The sequence below is a fragment of the Nothobranchius furzeri genome, chromosome 12, assembly GCF_043380555.1.
Source record: "Nothobranchius furzeri strain GRZ-AD chromosome 12, NfurGRZ-RIMD1, whole genome shotgun sequence".
NCBI classification, from domain to species: Eukaryota; Metazoa; Chordata; class Actinopteri; order Cyprinodontiformes; family Nothobranchiidae; genus Nothobranchius; species Nothobranchius furzeri.
The window spans coordinates 36,358,802-36,376,313 of record NC_091752.1 but is presented as its reverse complement, the minus strand read 5'-3'; the positions used below and the strand labels follow the sequence as shown (position 1 = coordinate 36,376,313).

Sequence of the window (17,512 nt, the reverse complement as noted above, 5' to 3'; positions counted from 1 at the left end):
TGCTAGCTCAAAAACACCCAATTGTTTAGATCCTACAGAGGTATACAGCATGGGGCATGGAGTAAAATACAACACAGGGAGAAGAAAAACTGCAATTTTTTTCAAATGCTTTCCATAGAATAAAATGAGTAAAATCAGTTAAATGCATGTGATTGGAATTCCTTAAGATGTTCCAGGGTTGACTCTGAATTCCCTCCTGGTCTGTTGTACAGTTCCTCTCTGTGCTCAGGATACTAGTAGGGTGGGCCCTACCCGAGTAATTTCTCTGGTTCCTGTGTAGGCCAGGACCTAAACAAACCAAAAATGTGGGTACAACTGATGCCTGCCACGATCAAAACAGTGATAAAAGACAGGCCACTGTGGTCTCTGGAAAAAGGACATAAGATTTGCTGTGTAGCTTGCGTGCTAATGACAGTTCATTTAGATTCATTCTCAACAGGAACAGTTGAGAATAATTATAACTAAACAGGACTGCTGTGAAAAGAACCTAGAAAAGACACATATGTTGATAAACGGTCTACACCAGGGAAGATGAGATGATGATGCAGAATGTAGGAGCTAAAGTATTATCTTTGGCATTTCTGATTTTAGTCTGGGACAGTATCCTCTTGTTCTTTTTCAGTGGAACATTTCCACCACCTAGTGTTTTTCTCAGTAAACCCTCCCATACAATTTTTTTAACTCAAATTTGTTGTAAAATTGGAACAAATTCGCTGAATGATTTGATGGAAACAATGTTCCTGTAGGCAGAAGGAGAGGAAAAACACACACACACACACACACACACACACACACACACACACACACACACACACACACACACACACGAGTTAATAAGGAACTGATGTTTGATACCTGACCTCTGTTAGGACTTTTTGCTTGTGGAAACATCCACAGAGAAATGGTTTATTTATTAAACGCCACCCATGTGCATAGCTGACTGTTTTTGTTTAATAGCTAAGGAAAATGTCAGTGCTACCGAGGCTGGTTAAACATATGCTATCTTCCAACTTCTGTAAATGTTGAACTTTTTCCAAAAACCTTGTCAGGGCTCAGTAGCTGAATTTTCTCCTTCACGCTGTTGTCTTATCTGCTATCACTCACACACAGCAGGCAGCAGTTGCAGCCTATTCTGTGTCTTGTATTCTGTTGATCCATTCCACGTTAGTTATTTTAAGCGTTTTTTTACAACAATGAATGTGTAGATGCCAAAGGCAACTAACCATTTAATACACAAACCACAAACAACATACCAGAGTAATCTTGACCAGGCAGGTGGATGCAACCATAAAATATCATAAATAATACCCCCAGCCAAGAAGTTTGAACCAACTCACTTTTGCTCATGAACCTTTGTTCACTTAAGTGATCACTAATATTGCAAATTTAGACAAAAGTTTCAGGCTTTTATCAAACATCTTTAGTTTTATTGTTTGAAAGAAAGTGACCCAAGGTCACAAACATTTAAAGATATCAACAAACAAAAATGACCTTATACGGAACAGAAAAAGAGTCCCGTGAGTATCATTCATGTTCAAGAATAGAAGGAAACATGAACAGCTTTTGCCCTGGGCCAAACTAAACAGTGAAGGAGGAGGAACAGTGGACATCGAACTGTTCTATTGTTCCTCTGGCCTTCTGTTCAGTCACGACTCCTTTCACTATGTACTGATCATAAAACCTGATCTAAGATCTGAACTTCTGCATATTCGGTTATTATCAACTGGAACTTTTGGGACATTTGAGTGGATTTCTTGACAATGAAAAGTAAAATATTGCAATATTTGGATGACATATTGTAGCTAACCAATTCAGCCAATGGTTTAATGTTTAACCAAGTATTTGCTTGCAATCAACTCTTACTTCACCAGTGCCTTTTGTGGGAGTTACAAATATTAGATATTTGCAGCTGTTTATAAATTTGAGTTATTAACTGGAATAAATATAGATGTTTTCTAGTATGAGGGGTGTGTGGCTTGAGCTTTTGGTTTTAATTTTGTGCCTAATTCAGCCGAACAAAACCCTATTTACATATTACATGTTGAGGCTGACCGATATATTGAATTTTTTTTATTATCGGCCATCGGCCAAATTATTTTCTAAGGTCGATTTTAAAACATAAATTAATTTTTTCCTCCACCTGACCCAATCCTCATGTAAACCCTCTGATCTCTATTAAGGTAGCGCAACTCGGGTTGCGAATGGCCACAGTCACCAATTCTTGTCATGTGTCTATGCCTATGTATGTATGTCTGATCTCAGAATTGTGTGTACTGAAACTCTAATTTCCCTCTGGGATTAAAAAAGTATCTTTTGAATTTGAATTTTGAATTGAATAAATAAATACAAATCTGGCACCTCTGTGGCCAACTGCTGCCACTAGTAGACTGAAGAAAAGATCCAAAAGACCCCAACACACCTTTTTTTTATGTTTCGAGTTTGTTTTATATTTGAAGTTAAATAAATATTAAGAGATTTATTGACTTATTTCGTTTATATTGCACACAGTGAGTGTTCAGTTGTCTGGTTTCTGCGGTTTCTGTTCCACTGATCTGGTAAATGTAGCAGCCACTTGTGTTTATCCCCAGAGAGGTAGCAATAACAGCCTGTGTTTTGTTGACTGTAATATGGATCTGTTTCAAATCACGGATGCTTACCTTCTGCATAAGATGTGCTCTGGATGTCTTATTATGCTACCACCTGCTTGTGTTTTGCAGTCAGTCAGGATGTGTATCTACATTAAGAGTGACCAGGCTCCAGAACTCCTACAGTGAATTGATTTTGTTCTGCACATACGAAATCAGGTTTTCACAATTAAGATAGAAGATTAGAGCAATCTGGCTACCCACTAGGAACATCCCGGGCTGAGAGGATTGTGTTTAGTGTGAATGACAACAAATGAATTCTCCTGACAGGACTGAGTGAGTGGGAAGTCTGGGTTTTACTGGCATAGATAGCATTCCTGCTCATTTGAATCAAGATAAGTAACTTGTGAGAAATTAAACCTAAAGTTACAGCTAACTCTGAGTTGACATTGGGATGAAGGTGAGAACACCTAAACCCTAAAATAAACAGTTTTCCAGGATTTTCTTCCACCACAGAGTATAGATAATTGTGGTATAATTTCATGGACCTTTCCTCAGTTTTGTGTTGCTGATTGATTTAAGGTAATTTGTTTTGTACTTTTTTCTTCTGCAGAAGTCGGCATTTGTTTATTTTCACATAATCTTTCATGGCGTGTCTTAACTTAAAGGTGTGGCTGACTGAAAAAACATTTTATAAATGTTATTTCTGATTTATAATTAGTCACTTGGAGTTATTCATGCAGTCTGAACATGAAAACCGTCTCCTACACCTATCTTCTGCAGTAGCTTCTGATAGGCAGTGAAGCGCTAGGATTTGAAAATCCTCACAGATCTATGTCACACTGTGAATTAACATTCAAAGACTCACCCATCTTGACTCACAACAGGGAAGGCTGTTGTTGTTTTAACGTCTAGTAGTCAGCAACGGACGTCTCGGCTAGTTTAAGCTAATTGTTAGCATTAGCAACTTCACCTCATAGGGAACCTATGTCTCCTCCCTTTCCGGTCGGCTCATGGGTCCCTGAAAGAACGAAAAAATGAATGTGAGTCAACGGGGCTTAAAATGCTATTTTCTAATCTGCTTTGCCTTACGCCCTGGATCACACATATGTTGTACTGTGCTTTGACCACGCCTGTCACATACTTTGAGATTTTTCATCTTGTAAAAGTTTCATAATTAGCATGACTACACACCAGAAATCGGCATGTCGCATATGTGACGTAACTACGTAATCTCCTCTCCCCTAACGTAGCTGCTACTTACCAAAAGGCCAAATTTATTGTAGTTCTTTCCTCCTGTGGGAATTCTCATCAACTTCCCAAACCTCCTCAGGTGACATATTTTAACATGGAGCAGCAGCAGGTCTATCCGAAGTCTCTCTCAGATGCCTAAGCTCCTCGCTCCATCTCTAAATCTGAGTCCAGCCACCCGACGGAGGAAACTCATTTCATCCATTTGTTTTTGAGATCTTATTCTTTTGGTCATTACCCACAGCTGATGATGATGGGTGAGGATCGGGATGAAGATTAAGGGAAATTGTTTGTACCACGCAAATACAAAGGGATCTTCACTACTGTTTCGATCCAAACAGTGGATATTGCTAGATTATTTAATATCATGGTTTGCTCAAACAAACTCACATTTTAAGATCTGAAGCCTCAAAGGTTAGACATGATTGCTGCAAAATATCAATATGGACCTTTAAAAAAACTTTCATTTTTGGAGGGATTTCTGTAATCTTTCTGTTTGTGACATATTTTATTGAGTGGTATATTAGGCAAATCTTTCTTCTTTTTTTGTTATTTGTTTTGTTTAGCAGAACCAGTATATTCAGTCTTAACCACTTAATGTTTATTTTTGTTCATTCCTTGTATGGTTTGATTCATTATTAGCTAGTTTGGTGCAACAGATTGTATTCAGAACTTCTTAAGCCGATTTTTGTCGGGCTATCTTCTTCAGGCACAGACCCTTACATTTTCTTTTGTTTTTGTTTTCAGACTTGACTTCCTCCTCTCTTTCTCAGCATCCCTCCTTCCCAACTCATATTCCTTGTTGGCTACAACTCCCTCAGGGTGGAGATAAGAATGGGTTAAAGCAACTGTGACTTGACACCAAGACAACACAAGCACATTCACCTGCACAGGTAAGACTTCAACCTTTAACAGTAGTTATATTTGCATTATTTGATCAGGTGATGATATTTTTACAAAATGTCATCTGTTGTTTTGAGACTGAGTCATTATTGTTGAGGGATAATTAAGGATCTCCACAATGACCTAATTATGCACCATTTAAAACTGCTCAAACAGAAACACGAGACCTGTTTATTTGCTTACTGATGCTCTGACAAACACACACGTCTTTAAACTGCCATTGTTGTCTGGTCATTTATGCCCATCCCCCTCAAACAGGTGGAAAAACCTCCACCTAATAAGTCAACCTGGTGCAAACCACAGTATTCAAATGCAGTCTGGAAGGCATTTTTTCCCCATCCAGTCACAAACCTGTTGGTTGTGTGACGGGTTGGAAGGGTTAAGCCTGGTTTATGCTTCTCCGTCAGCTCCGCAAGGGACAGACACGCACGGATTGACGGAAGCGTTTTGCTCTTTTACTTCTCCGTCTCCTGGAGAGTGTTGCAAAGCAATTGCGCGGCAGGACAACAGAGGGCGTAGCGCTGTTCTGTGGTATCCTGTCATGTATCGGTCCAAGATAGTGTGTTTACCGTAAATCCTCTAATACAGGCACGGGCCTGTATTTGACTCAAGCTCATCAAGCTCCAGGCCTTTATTGGAAGGAGGGCCAGTATTAGAGGCAGGCCTCTATTTCTATTTGAGCAAAATGAACTAATGGTTCGCTGGAGTTTTTGACAATTAAAAGTGCGCCCACATTTTCAACGTTAAACACATTTCTTTTAACAACGGTAGTTTCTGCTTCAGCCCTCTCCCCCCTCCCCCTGCGCAGCGGCCGCAAACTCACTGATGCGCCTGCAGCCTCTCGGAGTTCCTGCTGCCCTAAACATTAAAATAATTATTTCATTTTCTGTTCCTCACTTCTGATTACCTACAATGGTGTCTGTTTGTTGCAACAGCAGGTACAAAAACTAACTTGTTTTTATTTGACTATTTTTCTGTCCTGTCTGTTTATTATCTTCCTGCATCTCCTCTCAATCCTAAAGAAAAACTGCTACCTGGGTTCATATATATTCACCTCATGAGTTACCTTTGAACTGCAGTTCTAAAAGATCTACCGACCGCAAAAACAGCCGAGCGCTCGCTGTTTGGCGGCCGTATCAGTGATCAGTGCGTCGGAGGACAAGGTGATGCGCGCAGCGCCCCGCTCCACAGCATGCAGTGAAACACATCAGGCGCAAATAAAAGACAGAAAACATTAAAGGAAATGAACTGACATGAACGATCACGTGTTAAATTCGTTTTTGAGGTGGCGACACCTGATTGTTACTGTGGCCGTGCTCAGGAGGCAGATCTACCGACCGCGAAAACAGCGGAGCGCTCCCTGCTTGCCGGCCGCATCAGTGATCTGTGCGTCGGAGGACAAGTTGATGCGCCCCGCTCCACAGCAGCGATACACATCAGGCGCAAATAAAAGACAGAAAACATTAAAGGAAATGAACCGACATGAACTATCGCATGTCAGTACCTACGGTCTGGCACAGCGCGTTGCCCCCCCACCCCCCACACCACCCCACCCCCCACCACCACCCCCCGAGCGCAGGAGCTTGTCACCTGCTGATAGCAGGCTGCTGTCTTTTCCGAGGGCTGCATCTTGCCGGTCATTATCACGTGACAGCGACTAGTCGACGACAGGCATAAAAAGTCACTATAGTGAAGTTGACTAGTTCATACAACCCCTACTGCTGCTCTCCAGAGTGTTCTGCAGCATAATCAGCACGTTCTCTTTGAACTTGATAGTGTAATGACCTGGCTGGGGTTGTAAGCCAGGTGCATTCTGGGTATTGTGTTATATGTGTTTCCTATCTTTCTGCTAGTTCCTATGTGCTGATTTGCATGTTGTGCGAGTGTTATGTAAGCCACAGGGAAGGTGATGTGTGTTCTGTGGAGCTGGTTGAATTAGCATGGTTAACTGACACCGTGACTCTGTGTGGTAGGAGCGTGATAGAGGATCGTGTCTGTAGCGTTACAAAGCGTTGAAGAAAAAGCCTAATAAAGGTCTGCGTGAACCTCTACTGCCTCCTGCTGGTTGATTTGGGGACTATAACCCTGCCACTGGGACGCTCATACTTGCTTGTTACCACATTCCATCCGGCCACAATAAGAGACCGGCCATTATTTACCTCCGCTGACTCCGACACCGGCCAAAATTGGAGACCCGGCCTTTAATTGAATACCGGCCTGTATTAGAGGATTTACGGTATATTGTGATTTTTGTGTATATAAGAGACTTTAAACACTGACATATTTGTCTCCCACCGCTTCATGCGCTCCCCACCTCTAAACCCACGTTTCCTGTCATTTCCGTCCACAAATAAAACGCTTGCTGTGCATCTTTTCACTCCTCCAGTCACGGGAGAATTAAACCTTGATATTTTTAGAGTTTTTTCGCGAGGTATTCTTCAAGCTTCTCCGTGTCTGCTGCTAGTTATCCTCGGCTCTCTTTGCAATGGCGGCGCTGTAAACAACAGCGGCGTCCTGACCAATCACAAGCTTGCGTAATCCGTCTCGTTCGACGGATGTTTAAAAAAGTGGGCTCGACTCCGTACGTACTTGCGTGCCCTACGCAAGGACAGATAATGGCGTTGCGTGTGCTCCGCACTGACGCAGACGGAGAAGCATAAATCAGGCTTTAGACGTTTGCTAGCCTCATTTCACAGCAAGACTGGGGAAGGCACAAGGTGTAAGGATGAAAGTTGAGTTCCGTGTAGAAGTTCTGCTTGTTAGCAGCTTCGTAGGCTGGCATGATGTGAGCTGCAGAGCACTGCATACTAAACAGGCAGAGACATTTTAAACAGGATTTTACAGATTTGCTGTAGTCATGTGGGGATTATAAACATATGTGAGGCTTTGAGTCCATAACAAAATGGGAAAAGTCAGACATCACTTAAGCCAGAATTAATGGATTCTTTTGTATTCTTTTGGACAATGTGAATATTAAAGTATAATCATTAACCTTCGGTGCAGTGTGGGAGCATCATGGCTATTGTTCAGCTGTGCTTTTGTCACTAGACGTAGCAGAAAATCCTGTCATGGTGGTTTGTGTCAGCATCTCCTGCCTTGAACTTGATCAACCTCTGATCACTTCCTTCAAGACAAGAATGGGTTATCTCTGCACTGTTGCACTTTTTATGCTTTCCTAGATAGATAGGCTATATAAAACTGATTAATGTAACTTTGATGGTTTTTATTGTGTGCAGTTGACTTCCTGTATGGTGACTGTCATTTTTGAGTGTGTGCTGTGCTGTCTGCACATGTGGTTGTTTATAGTTCTGTACTAAAGACTGGACTATTTAAAGTGACAGAGATGCACACAGTTCTTCAGACATCTACATGAAATTATTGTCCAACTTTGTGCAACACGTACCTAGAGGGATTACTGTTAGATTCTTCCTGTTAGGTTCTTAATACGGAAGTCTCATGTTGTTCAGCCTTCTTTTCAACAAGCCTAGCTTCTCCTACTCATTTTCCAGAAGTGTCCATATTTGTGTGGGTTGCACTTGCAAGGAGTGCTTAATTATCCATGAGGAACAAGATGGGCAAGGGAGGAGTCAGTAGAAGAAAGCCTGTGCCTCTGCTTGTCCCAGTTAGTAATAAGAAACTAATTTACCTCCAGCATTCTGCATCATTATCTCATCTTCCCTGGTGTAGACCGTTTATCAACATACATTTAAGCATAATTACAGGGGGAAACGGAAAGAGCTGGCAGGGCAAACGAAGAAGGCCTCGGGTGGTATAAAGAGTGGTGGGATGGGGGGGGGCAGGCAAAGGAAGTAGAGACTTGTTGCTAGGAGGCTGAGAGAAACACGATACAGAGGCAGGAAGGATTCAGTCAGTGCTCAGAATGGTCACGTCGCTGATGCATTTTAACTTGTCACGGGCGCTTTTTAAACCACACATTTATTTTTTACTCATGTTGTTAGCAGCCTGTCTGCTTGCTGTGTAACACTTTGTGGTTGAGAGGTGTTGGAGTAGCTGTGAAATTAAAACATCGTAGAAAAATATCCCATTAGTTCAGTTGGTAAGCTAATTACATGTAAAACAAACGTTTGTGTGAATTTTTTTATTTGATTTTTTTAGTCAGTTTTTCAGTGCAGGGGTTATGAATCCTGGTTGTGGAAGGCTGGTATCCAGCATCATTTAGTTGTTTCAGTGCTTCAACACACCTGATTTTTATCAGCTGGGGTCTCATTAATCAAACATTGCGTAGAATCCTTACTAAAACTGTACTTAAGCTCAGCAAAATAAATGTACTTACGCCAAGTAGGTTTGTGATCTATCAAACATGGAGTACGCACAGTTGCACGCAATCTCCGCTTCATAAATCGGAGACTAACAAGAATGTTTCTCAGCTGCATTTTAGTCACATCCCGCCCTCACCACGCCCACTTACTGCCATAAATAGTCGATGCAAAGGGCCTTGTGGATCTCATGTATATACATAAGCCGGCTGTTGCAGCACTCCGCCAATGACATGGCGACCGTAGATCAAGACAGCTCAAGGAAGCGCAATTTCACAGAAGCAGAAGTTGAGGTACCTGTGGGTGAGGTGGAGAAATGAAAGGAAGTGCTTTTGCAAAACAAATAAGAGAAAATCCACAGAGTGGCACAGCGTTGCTGAAGCTGTCAATGTTCTGAATTCTTCAGAGAGATCTGTGGTGGATATAAAAAAAAAGGGTCCAATCGGGATTCGATCCCCAGACTCCCGGGGGAAAGTCCCGCACGCTAACCAGCCAGCCAAACAGAGATCTCCGCTGTACAATTAGCCAGGGCGCATCATCAATTGGGTCACAGTGACAGAACACACACTGTCACAGACGCATGATATTCTGTCTCAATCTGTCCCCCTGCTGATATTCTGCATTCAGGGTATCCGCGGGTCCTTAAAAAGTCTTAAATTTGCTTTTCCAAATTTAAGGTCTTAAAAATCCTTAAAAATGACAAATAATCCTTAAATACAGTTTCCAAAGGTCTTAAATGACCAAAGACCCAATAAAAAAGATTCTTTCATTTCCATAACATTTTCATGAATGTCTAGTTAGTGTTCAGCTTTTTTTGTGTATGATGTTGGCGTAAGCGGAACCGTACACATTCAGTTGGATGTGAAAGGGGGCTATTTTTAGATAAGCACATTAGCTGGTTAAGCTAGTGGGCGCTTGCGCCATGGGGAAGTGCAAGTTTAATGTTTATGTTTATGTTTATGTATTTAGCAGACGCTTTTGTCCAAAGCGACTTACAAGTGATAATCGGCATTTTGCCCTTGAGGCTAACAACAACAACAACAAATTGACATCAGTCATGGAGAGTAGGGAACAAGGAGTGGACAGTAGAGAGGGGGGACGGGTGCAGACAAGGTGCTAGTTAAGAAGATGCTCTCTGAAGAGCAGGGTCTTCAGGAGTTTCTTGAAAATAGAAAAGGAAGCCGCAGTTCTGGTAGTGTTAGGAAGGTCATTCCACATTTGTGGAACGATGCATGAGAAAAGTCTGGATTGTCCTGAGCGTGGTGTAGGCACTGCTAGCCGACAATCCTGTGATGACCGGAGCGGCCGGGCCGAGACGTAAGCCTTTGCAAGAGGATTCAGGTAGATGGGAGCCGTACCGTCTCGGACTTTGTATGCTAGTGTTAGCAATTTGAATTTGATGCGTGCTGCTAGCGGTAGCCAGTGGAGCTCAATGAACAGAGGGGTGACGTGTGCTCTTTTAGGCTGATTGAAGACCAGACGCGCCGCTGCGTTCTGGACCATTTGAAGAAGTTTCACAGTACAGCCTGGAAGACCAGTTAGAAGAGCATTGCAGTAGTCGAGGCGGGAGATGACAGTAGATTGCACCAGGAGCTGGGTGGCATGTTGTGTTAGGTATGGTAATGATAACTGGATGGCTAATCCCACGTTTGCGACATGTTTAGCACCCGTTCCAGGCAATAGCTGGAAATTATAGCTTAAATTTGGTCAAAGTGGCCTTAAAAAAGGTCTTAAAAAGTCTTAAATTTGGCTCCCTTAAACCTGCAGATACCCTGCACATTCCGTATTCTGTGCTTCAGGCTGCGTGTGTGTGAGTGTGCGCGCATGTGTGTGTACGCGCGCGTGCATGTGGGGGGTCTTGTTCTGTCTGAAAACGAAGCGGTACAAGTGATAATGCTGCAGGATTTAATAATTTTATTCTTCTCAGCAGCAGCACTGCAGGTGCTCTCCATGTCCAAAATGTGTGTAAGAAAGGTCCTTAGCGGAAAAATGTGCGCAACTTTAAGTTGACTAAGTTTTCTTTCATAAATCTCAAAGTTTGCGTGGAAAGTTGCTTACGCAGTTTTCCGACCCCGTTTTGTGCGTAAGCAAGCTTGATAAATGAGGCCCCAGGTGATTAACCGGCTTCTGCAGAATCTGATGAGCTGCTGAACAGGTGAATAATCCGCTAAATCAAGTGTGTTGGAGGAGCAGAGCATGCTGGATAGTGGCCCTCCAGGACCAAGATAAAAACCACTGTCATAGTGTAACGTTTACTGTTGTCCACAGCTTTTAGTCAGTTTTTCCGTAGTCCCCATGTATTATAAAACTCACAAAAAGACTTGATCTTGAGCGTTTATACAATAATAATTTTACTGTTGAAGTAGTGGGAACCTGTTGAACATCCAGTAAAAGTGAACCAGAAATGCTTTCAAAGGTTTAGCAAAGACACCCTTATCAGTAGATGTGTGATCTGAGAATGAGCCAAACCCCTGAAAGGCTCTATTGTTTGTTCTTGCTCACAAGTTCTCCTCGTGTTCTGTTTTTGTATACCCAAGCAGATCCCAGGTGACCATGTTCACCTTTAAATACTTAACATTCACAAAACAAGGAAAAAACATGTTTTTAGTTGGAAAAGACATTTTCCCTATTAAATAATTTAATCAGTTTACAAAAATCCTTTTTGTACACACAAAGGCATATCTGCAGTTAGCAGTAAAGCCTAAACTAAATGGTTGTGGTTTAGTAGTAGTTTGCAAAAAAAGCAGGTTTAGCCCATGGACAATACTGGACAATTCATGTCCATAGGCTCGAATTATAAGATTTTGTTTCCAAATGGTGTAGATAAGGGTGGGGCTGCTACGGTTAACAAATGAACCAATGTAGCTTATTAGATAATTTTGTAAACCCAAGAAGCAAGGGGCGCTGGGCACCGGAGCTCGGTTGCCTGGCTCCCGTGCGAGGCTGTAATCATGCTGGTCGCCTGTGGAGATCTAATATGGACTGGGACTGTTTAATTACAAGCAGAGCCTCAGACCGCTGCGATCATAGCTGGGCGCTGTGACCTTTTACATCAGCTCAAGTTCCACGGTCGGAGGTCAGCGGGACATTAGCTACATGCTAACTAGGGCTGCACGATATTAGGAAAACCTGCGATATTCGATAACAGTGCTTAATATTGCGATATCGATATTACTTGCGATAAATGAACAAATACTAAAGTATGCAGTGTTGATGTTGTCTGGCGTGTGACGTCTGCTCTGGGTTCAAAGCAAACAAAAACTAATGCATGAATTCCATTACAACATAACATTTTTATTGCAAAAACATGCAGCTGCACCTGCTACTGTATTAGCAGCAAAACAACAAACTGCATGCATGCAGTTTCTCAGTGACTTTAAAACATCACCTCCACCATAAAACTTCCTGATGCTCCAAATACAGAAAAACATCCCTTACCAGGGTTTTTTGAATAAAATCAGAAAATAAGTTTAAACGTTAAATAATAGTTAACATCACTTAAATGCAACAGCAAATTCTCTCATTGCTACTGAACATTTTCTCCACTTATGTGGTTATGATATAAGGCTGTTGCTGTAATTGGGAAGTGTACTGTGCTGGGCCAAACTAGGAGGATATTAAGATTTTCTGAGGGAAAGAGAAAAACAATTGTCTACCTTTCAGAAGAGGAACTGGCAAAAAAAAAATACACGGAAAATATGTGAAAATGTTTGGTTTTAACCCCAAATTGAACAAGTTTACCTGGATCTTAAAAAGCAGCTCAGATGATGAAACTGCAACTATGATTCTGATAACAAGCTAACAAATTGAACTAGCTCCTCTTAAGATAACCGGCTAGCAGAGCTTCTGACTGACAGTTTATGTGCAGCAGCAAATCAACTATCCTGATTAACAAGGTTATAAAAGCTCATAAATGAAAAATGTCTTTGATGTGTGGGGGAACTTTTCCAGGCCCTCTTTAGCAGGGTGGGACTGGGAGGAGAGTGCTGTAGCCTTTTAGCTGGAAGCTAACCGGAGCCTGGGGCTAACATCACCACCCGGTGGAACACTAGCGACATGAAGGTAGGTTGGTTCACCAGCACGTTTCGGAGTCAGCCCGGTTATTATCAGCTGCTTAACGACACTGAGCGGGCTCACGTTCACGTTTGAAAGCAGCGCTGATTCCAGAAACCTCAGCACAAAGTGCGTTCATTGCTCTGAGCCAGCATGACGAACAAGGGAACAGCGCCGCTAACTCAGTTCGGGTGTTGCATTCCACCTATCCTAAGGGTCTATGTAGGGGGCGGGCGTATTACGTGAATGGACCGATCTGATTGGCCGCATATCAGAAGGGCTACATTTGATTGGTCAAATAATACTTCCTTGTAAAAACAGAGCTGGTTTACAAAAAGTTGATGTATGACACGGATGGAAATGTTTGAACCAAACATTTACCGTTGTTTTTGACGTGCTTTGCGATGGGCCTATCGCACGTCCTGTTATCGCGATGACGATAAATTTTCGATATATTGTGCAGCCCTAATGCTAACCCAAAGCTAACAGAGTTTTTCTGGGTGTTTTTAGCAAGAAAAATGTGGTAGAGTGATTCCAAAATGAAACACAAGTAACAAAATCATAACTAGGTAAGTGGGCCGAGGATTTTGGGCTTTGCTGTACCACGGCGGTCAAACATCAGTGAGCCCACCATTGTCGATGGTCTCGGCTTCGAGTTGACTTAGAGCTGTGTCGACTCGCAGAGCTGCGGGAGCTGAATGACCAATCGGTGTTATGGTAAGAGCATAGAATATTCCCCCCGTCAACCAGCAAACTATCAGTTAGAAGCCTGTGACAGATACCCGGGTACTTTGAGGCTAATCGTGACATCTGGGGGAACTGGCAGCTTATTTTCACCGGAAAAGAACGTTGTTGTCTCTTTTAATAACAGGCTCCAGACAGAAGTCTGCTATTTCAGCCACGGCTCACTCCTCTGTGTTTCAGACGGAGCATACGTCTTTTGCGGTTATCTTTTGTTTGCACAATTTACATCATCAGTGTTCACCGGCTCTCCTTTTAAGTTTGCTTCAAACTCGAAATACTCCCAAACTGCAGAAGTAGTGTTGTGTTTAGACAGGTCAGGTATTGCATGAGCTGCCATTTTTCTCTCGGCGCGCCGTAACGTGATGACATCACGTTCATAAAGTTTATGGAATGTCTCAAAAAAATTCAGTGAAACTGAAAATTCAACCACTCTACTGTTTTATGCATTAAATAACTTTTATTTATCTTTTTAACTTATTTTAACTTTTTATCCTTGTCTCCTACGTACACTGTTTTATTATTATTATTAGTTATTTTTTCATGATGGTATTGGAACTGTTACCGTTGCTATCTTTTAATACCGACTCTATACGGTAATACCGCCCAAGCCTAATTCAGAGAGTCGAAATGGCCAAACATCTATTAATGTGAGGCAGATGCCTTTCCCCGGAGCTAGCTCTGAAGTCACGTGACTCTGATGCTCATTAATTATTCCAAATATTGTGCATTTAAGTCCACTGAAACAGCAGAGTTCCAAAAGAAGTTCACCCTCCTTAGAGTTGTCATAAATGTAAACTAGACCTATTAAACCTAAAATGGTTTATTGAACCAGGCTGTAAACATGTTTATTTCTGCTGTGAAACTGGCATTTTTAACATGGGAGTTGATGAAGATTTGCTCACTTCTGGTGCCAGACCCTAGTGGATGAGGGTGGAACTGCAATTTTTCATGCTTCTGTGTTGGCTTCAATAAAACAAAGACAAAAATGGCCCCTTGGTTTATCCCTTTTGTTCATCCACTTCTACAGTGTGTGTTCCGATGGTGTTGCTTAATCACTTGTGCTAATTATTTACATGACTTCAGAAGACCTAAAATTGGCTGTGAAGATGACTTATACCATCGAATTAAAGAGAATTATTATATTACCAGCATCATTACTATTTTGGTCACGCTGTTTTTTGTTTTTTTTTTACTTTATACACAGGAACTCGCCTTCCTGTAAGTCTTGCGTCTCTAGAGTAATTCCAGAGAATCCACTCGACTTTTTGTGTAAACCACGACACTAATGCACCACAGCAGAGTCTGTGGTTCATTTCCCTCCTTACATTTTACTTCACTCAATTCTGTTACCTCTTATCTACCATCTGTCTACTGACACCTACTAAAGAACACAAAAATGCTTATAATGAAAATCTTCTTTAGCTTTAATTCAACACCATTACCTCACCAGTTCATTATTTTCTGACAATAATGGAAGATGAAACCTGTTTGTTTTCTCTCTCTCTCTCTCTCTCTCTCTCTCTCTCTCTCTCTCTCTCTCTCTCTCTCTCTCTCTCTCTCTCTCTCTCTCTCTTCCCCCCCCCCCCCCCCCTCTCTCTCTGTCTGCACAGGTGGGGTCAAGAGCAGCACTACCATGGCTCTGCAGCGCAGGAAGCTAAAGCTTCTTGCGATGGTGATGATGATCAACTTCTTCATCTTCATCCTCATCTCCCGAAACAGCGGCCAGGATAAAAGTGGACTTAACAAGCCCTACGTTCCTGCTAAAGCCTTCTGGGCTAAACTTTCTCCCAACTCTGCCTACTGGAACCGCCAGCAGCAGATTCTGGATGTTCAGGACAATCCCATCTTCATGACAAACTTCAGCAGTGCAGACGTACCTGACTGGCTCAATGACACTAGTTCAAACTCTGACCCGTGTCAGCCTAATGTCAGGGTCACCACTCAGGTGAAAGACTACAACTCTTTACCGGACCGTTTTAAGGACTTCTTACTTTACATGCGATGTCGTTCCTACCCGGTTGTAATGGACAACCCTGGGATCTGCAAGGATCCTCCCTTCTTGCTCCTTGCTGTCAAATCTCTTGGACCTCACTTTGACCGGCGTCAGGCCATTCGTCAGTCCTGGGGGCGGGCTGGCATCATCGCCAATAAGACGGTGGTCACTGTGTTTCTTCTGGGCAACGCCACTGCTGTGGACCACCACCCCGATCTATCTGAGATGTTGAGCTACGAGAACAGCCGCCACAAGGACCTGATCCAGTGGGATTTCCGGGATTCATTCTTCAACTTGACCGTGAAGGAGGTCTTGTTTTTAGATTGGATTCAGGCTCGTTGCTCCCGTGCTCGCTTCATTTTCAAGGGGGATGACGATGTCTTCGTCAACACCTACCGCATTTTGGAATTCCTCAAGGGCTTGTCGGGGCCCAAAGCCAAGGACCTGTTTGTTGGTGATGTTATCACTAATGCAGGGCCACACAGAGACAAGAAGGTCAAGTACTTTATCCCAGAGAGCATGTACACAGGTGCATACCCCCCATATGCAGGAGGAGGGGGGTACCTTTACTCTGGGGACATAGCTGCTCGTCTCCAAAATGCCTCTCAGCATGTAGCGCTCTACCCAATCGATGACGTCTACACTGGTATGTGTCTTCGTAAGTTAGGGCTGGGCCCCGAAAAGCACAAAGGCTTTAGGACCTTTAATATAGAGGAGAAGTACAGGTCTAACCCCTGTGCATACAAGAGTTTAATGCTAGTCCACCCGAGGACCCCCCAGGAGATGATCCAGATCTGGACCTGGCTCAACAGAGAGGACTTGTCCTGCCAGTAGTCAGGACCTGGCTGAAACAGTATTAGGGCTTGTTCCCAAAAGCCAAAATCCCAAATATTTCATCCTGAACGAGTCATAACTTAATACCTGGCAGCTTTAGGTGAAGAGGATGCACAGATGGTCACGGGGAATCTCTGATTGGTACAACTGGTGCATTGTAGCCTAAATATGAGCTCATGCGTTACTGCTGACCCAACATGAATGTTTTTCTTTTAAAACAGGTATTTATATCTCAACTATTTATGTGCTTTAAAAGGCTTTAAACACTGCGTCAGCTCCACGGCGGAGCGTCCTGATGCTGTATCAAATAAGTTAGACAAACTTGGGAGTGTCTTCTGAGACTGTTGAGCGATCAAACCTGCTGTGCAGCACTGTTGGGTGTTGTGAGTATTTATCTGATGAACACTTCCTGCTGTTGATTGCTGAAAGTGTAGTTTGTGCTGCTGATCTCATCAGATCCCCTAAGTATTTACTAGTGTCACACTCCAGCTGTGGCTGAACCAGTTTCCCCTTCATACAGATGTTACAGGTTATTTATTCATGCAAGAGTAGTGTTTTTGAAATTCACTTTGTGTGTAGGAGCTCAGTTTTCTCTCATTTGTGCTATTTTTTTGTTGTTGTTGTTTTTATGTCTTAATGTTACAACAAACAACACATGAGAGCTTTAAAGTGGAATGTTTTGTGATGTGAGTGCTCATTTTGCTTTCAGGGACCATAAGGGCCTGGCTCTGTTCAGCTCAGCAGGTCTGGGCTTGAAGGAATTCAAATGCTGTCTAACCTCGCTCTATACAGTCAGAAGGAAAAACAGCTCCCAGCTATCGAGGAGTCGTACTAGATGCGCTTCTTCAGTAGAAAAACAACACTGTATGTGT

General features: G+C 42.6%; 1 protein-coding gene and 1 long non-coding RNA gene across 2 annotated transcripts in view; one reads left to right on the top strand and one right to left on the bottom strand.

Moving 5' to 3' along the window:
* Positions 1-16,848, top strand: part of b3gnt2b (UDP-GlcNAc:betaGal beta-1,3-N-acetylglucosaminyltransferase 2b) — a 38,923-nt gene extending 22,075 nt beyond the window's left edge. The window contains exons 2-3 of the mRNA XM_015944982.3: positions 4,584-4,729; positions 15,424-16,848. Coding sequence (XP_015800468.3) covers positions 15,447-16,640 — 1,194 coding nt within the window. The 5' untranslated portion in view covers positions 4,584-4,729; positions 15,424-15,446 and the 3' untranslated portion in view covers positions 16,641-16,848. The remainder of the gene's footprint in view (positions 1-4,583; positions 4,730-15,423) is intronic.
* LOC139062122 (uncharacterized) overlaps positions 1-17,512 on the bottom strand; it is a 175,784-nt gene that overhangs the window by 590 nt on the left and 157,682 nt on the right. The window lies entirely within an intron of this gene.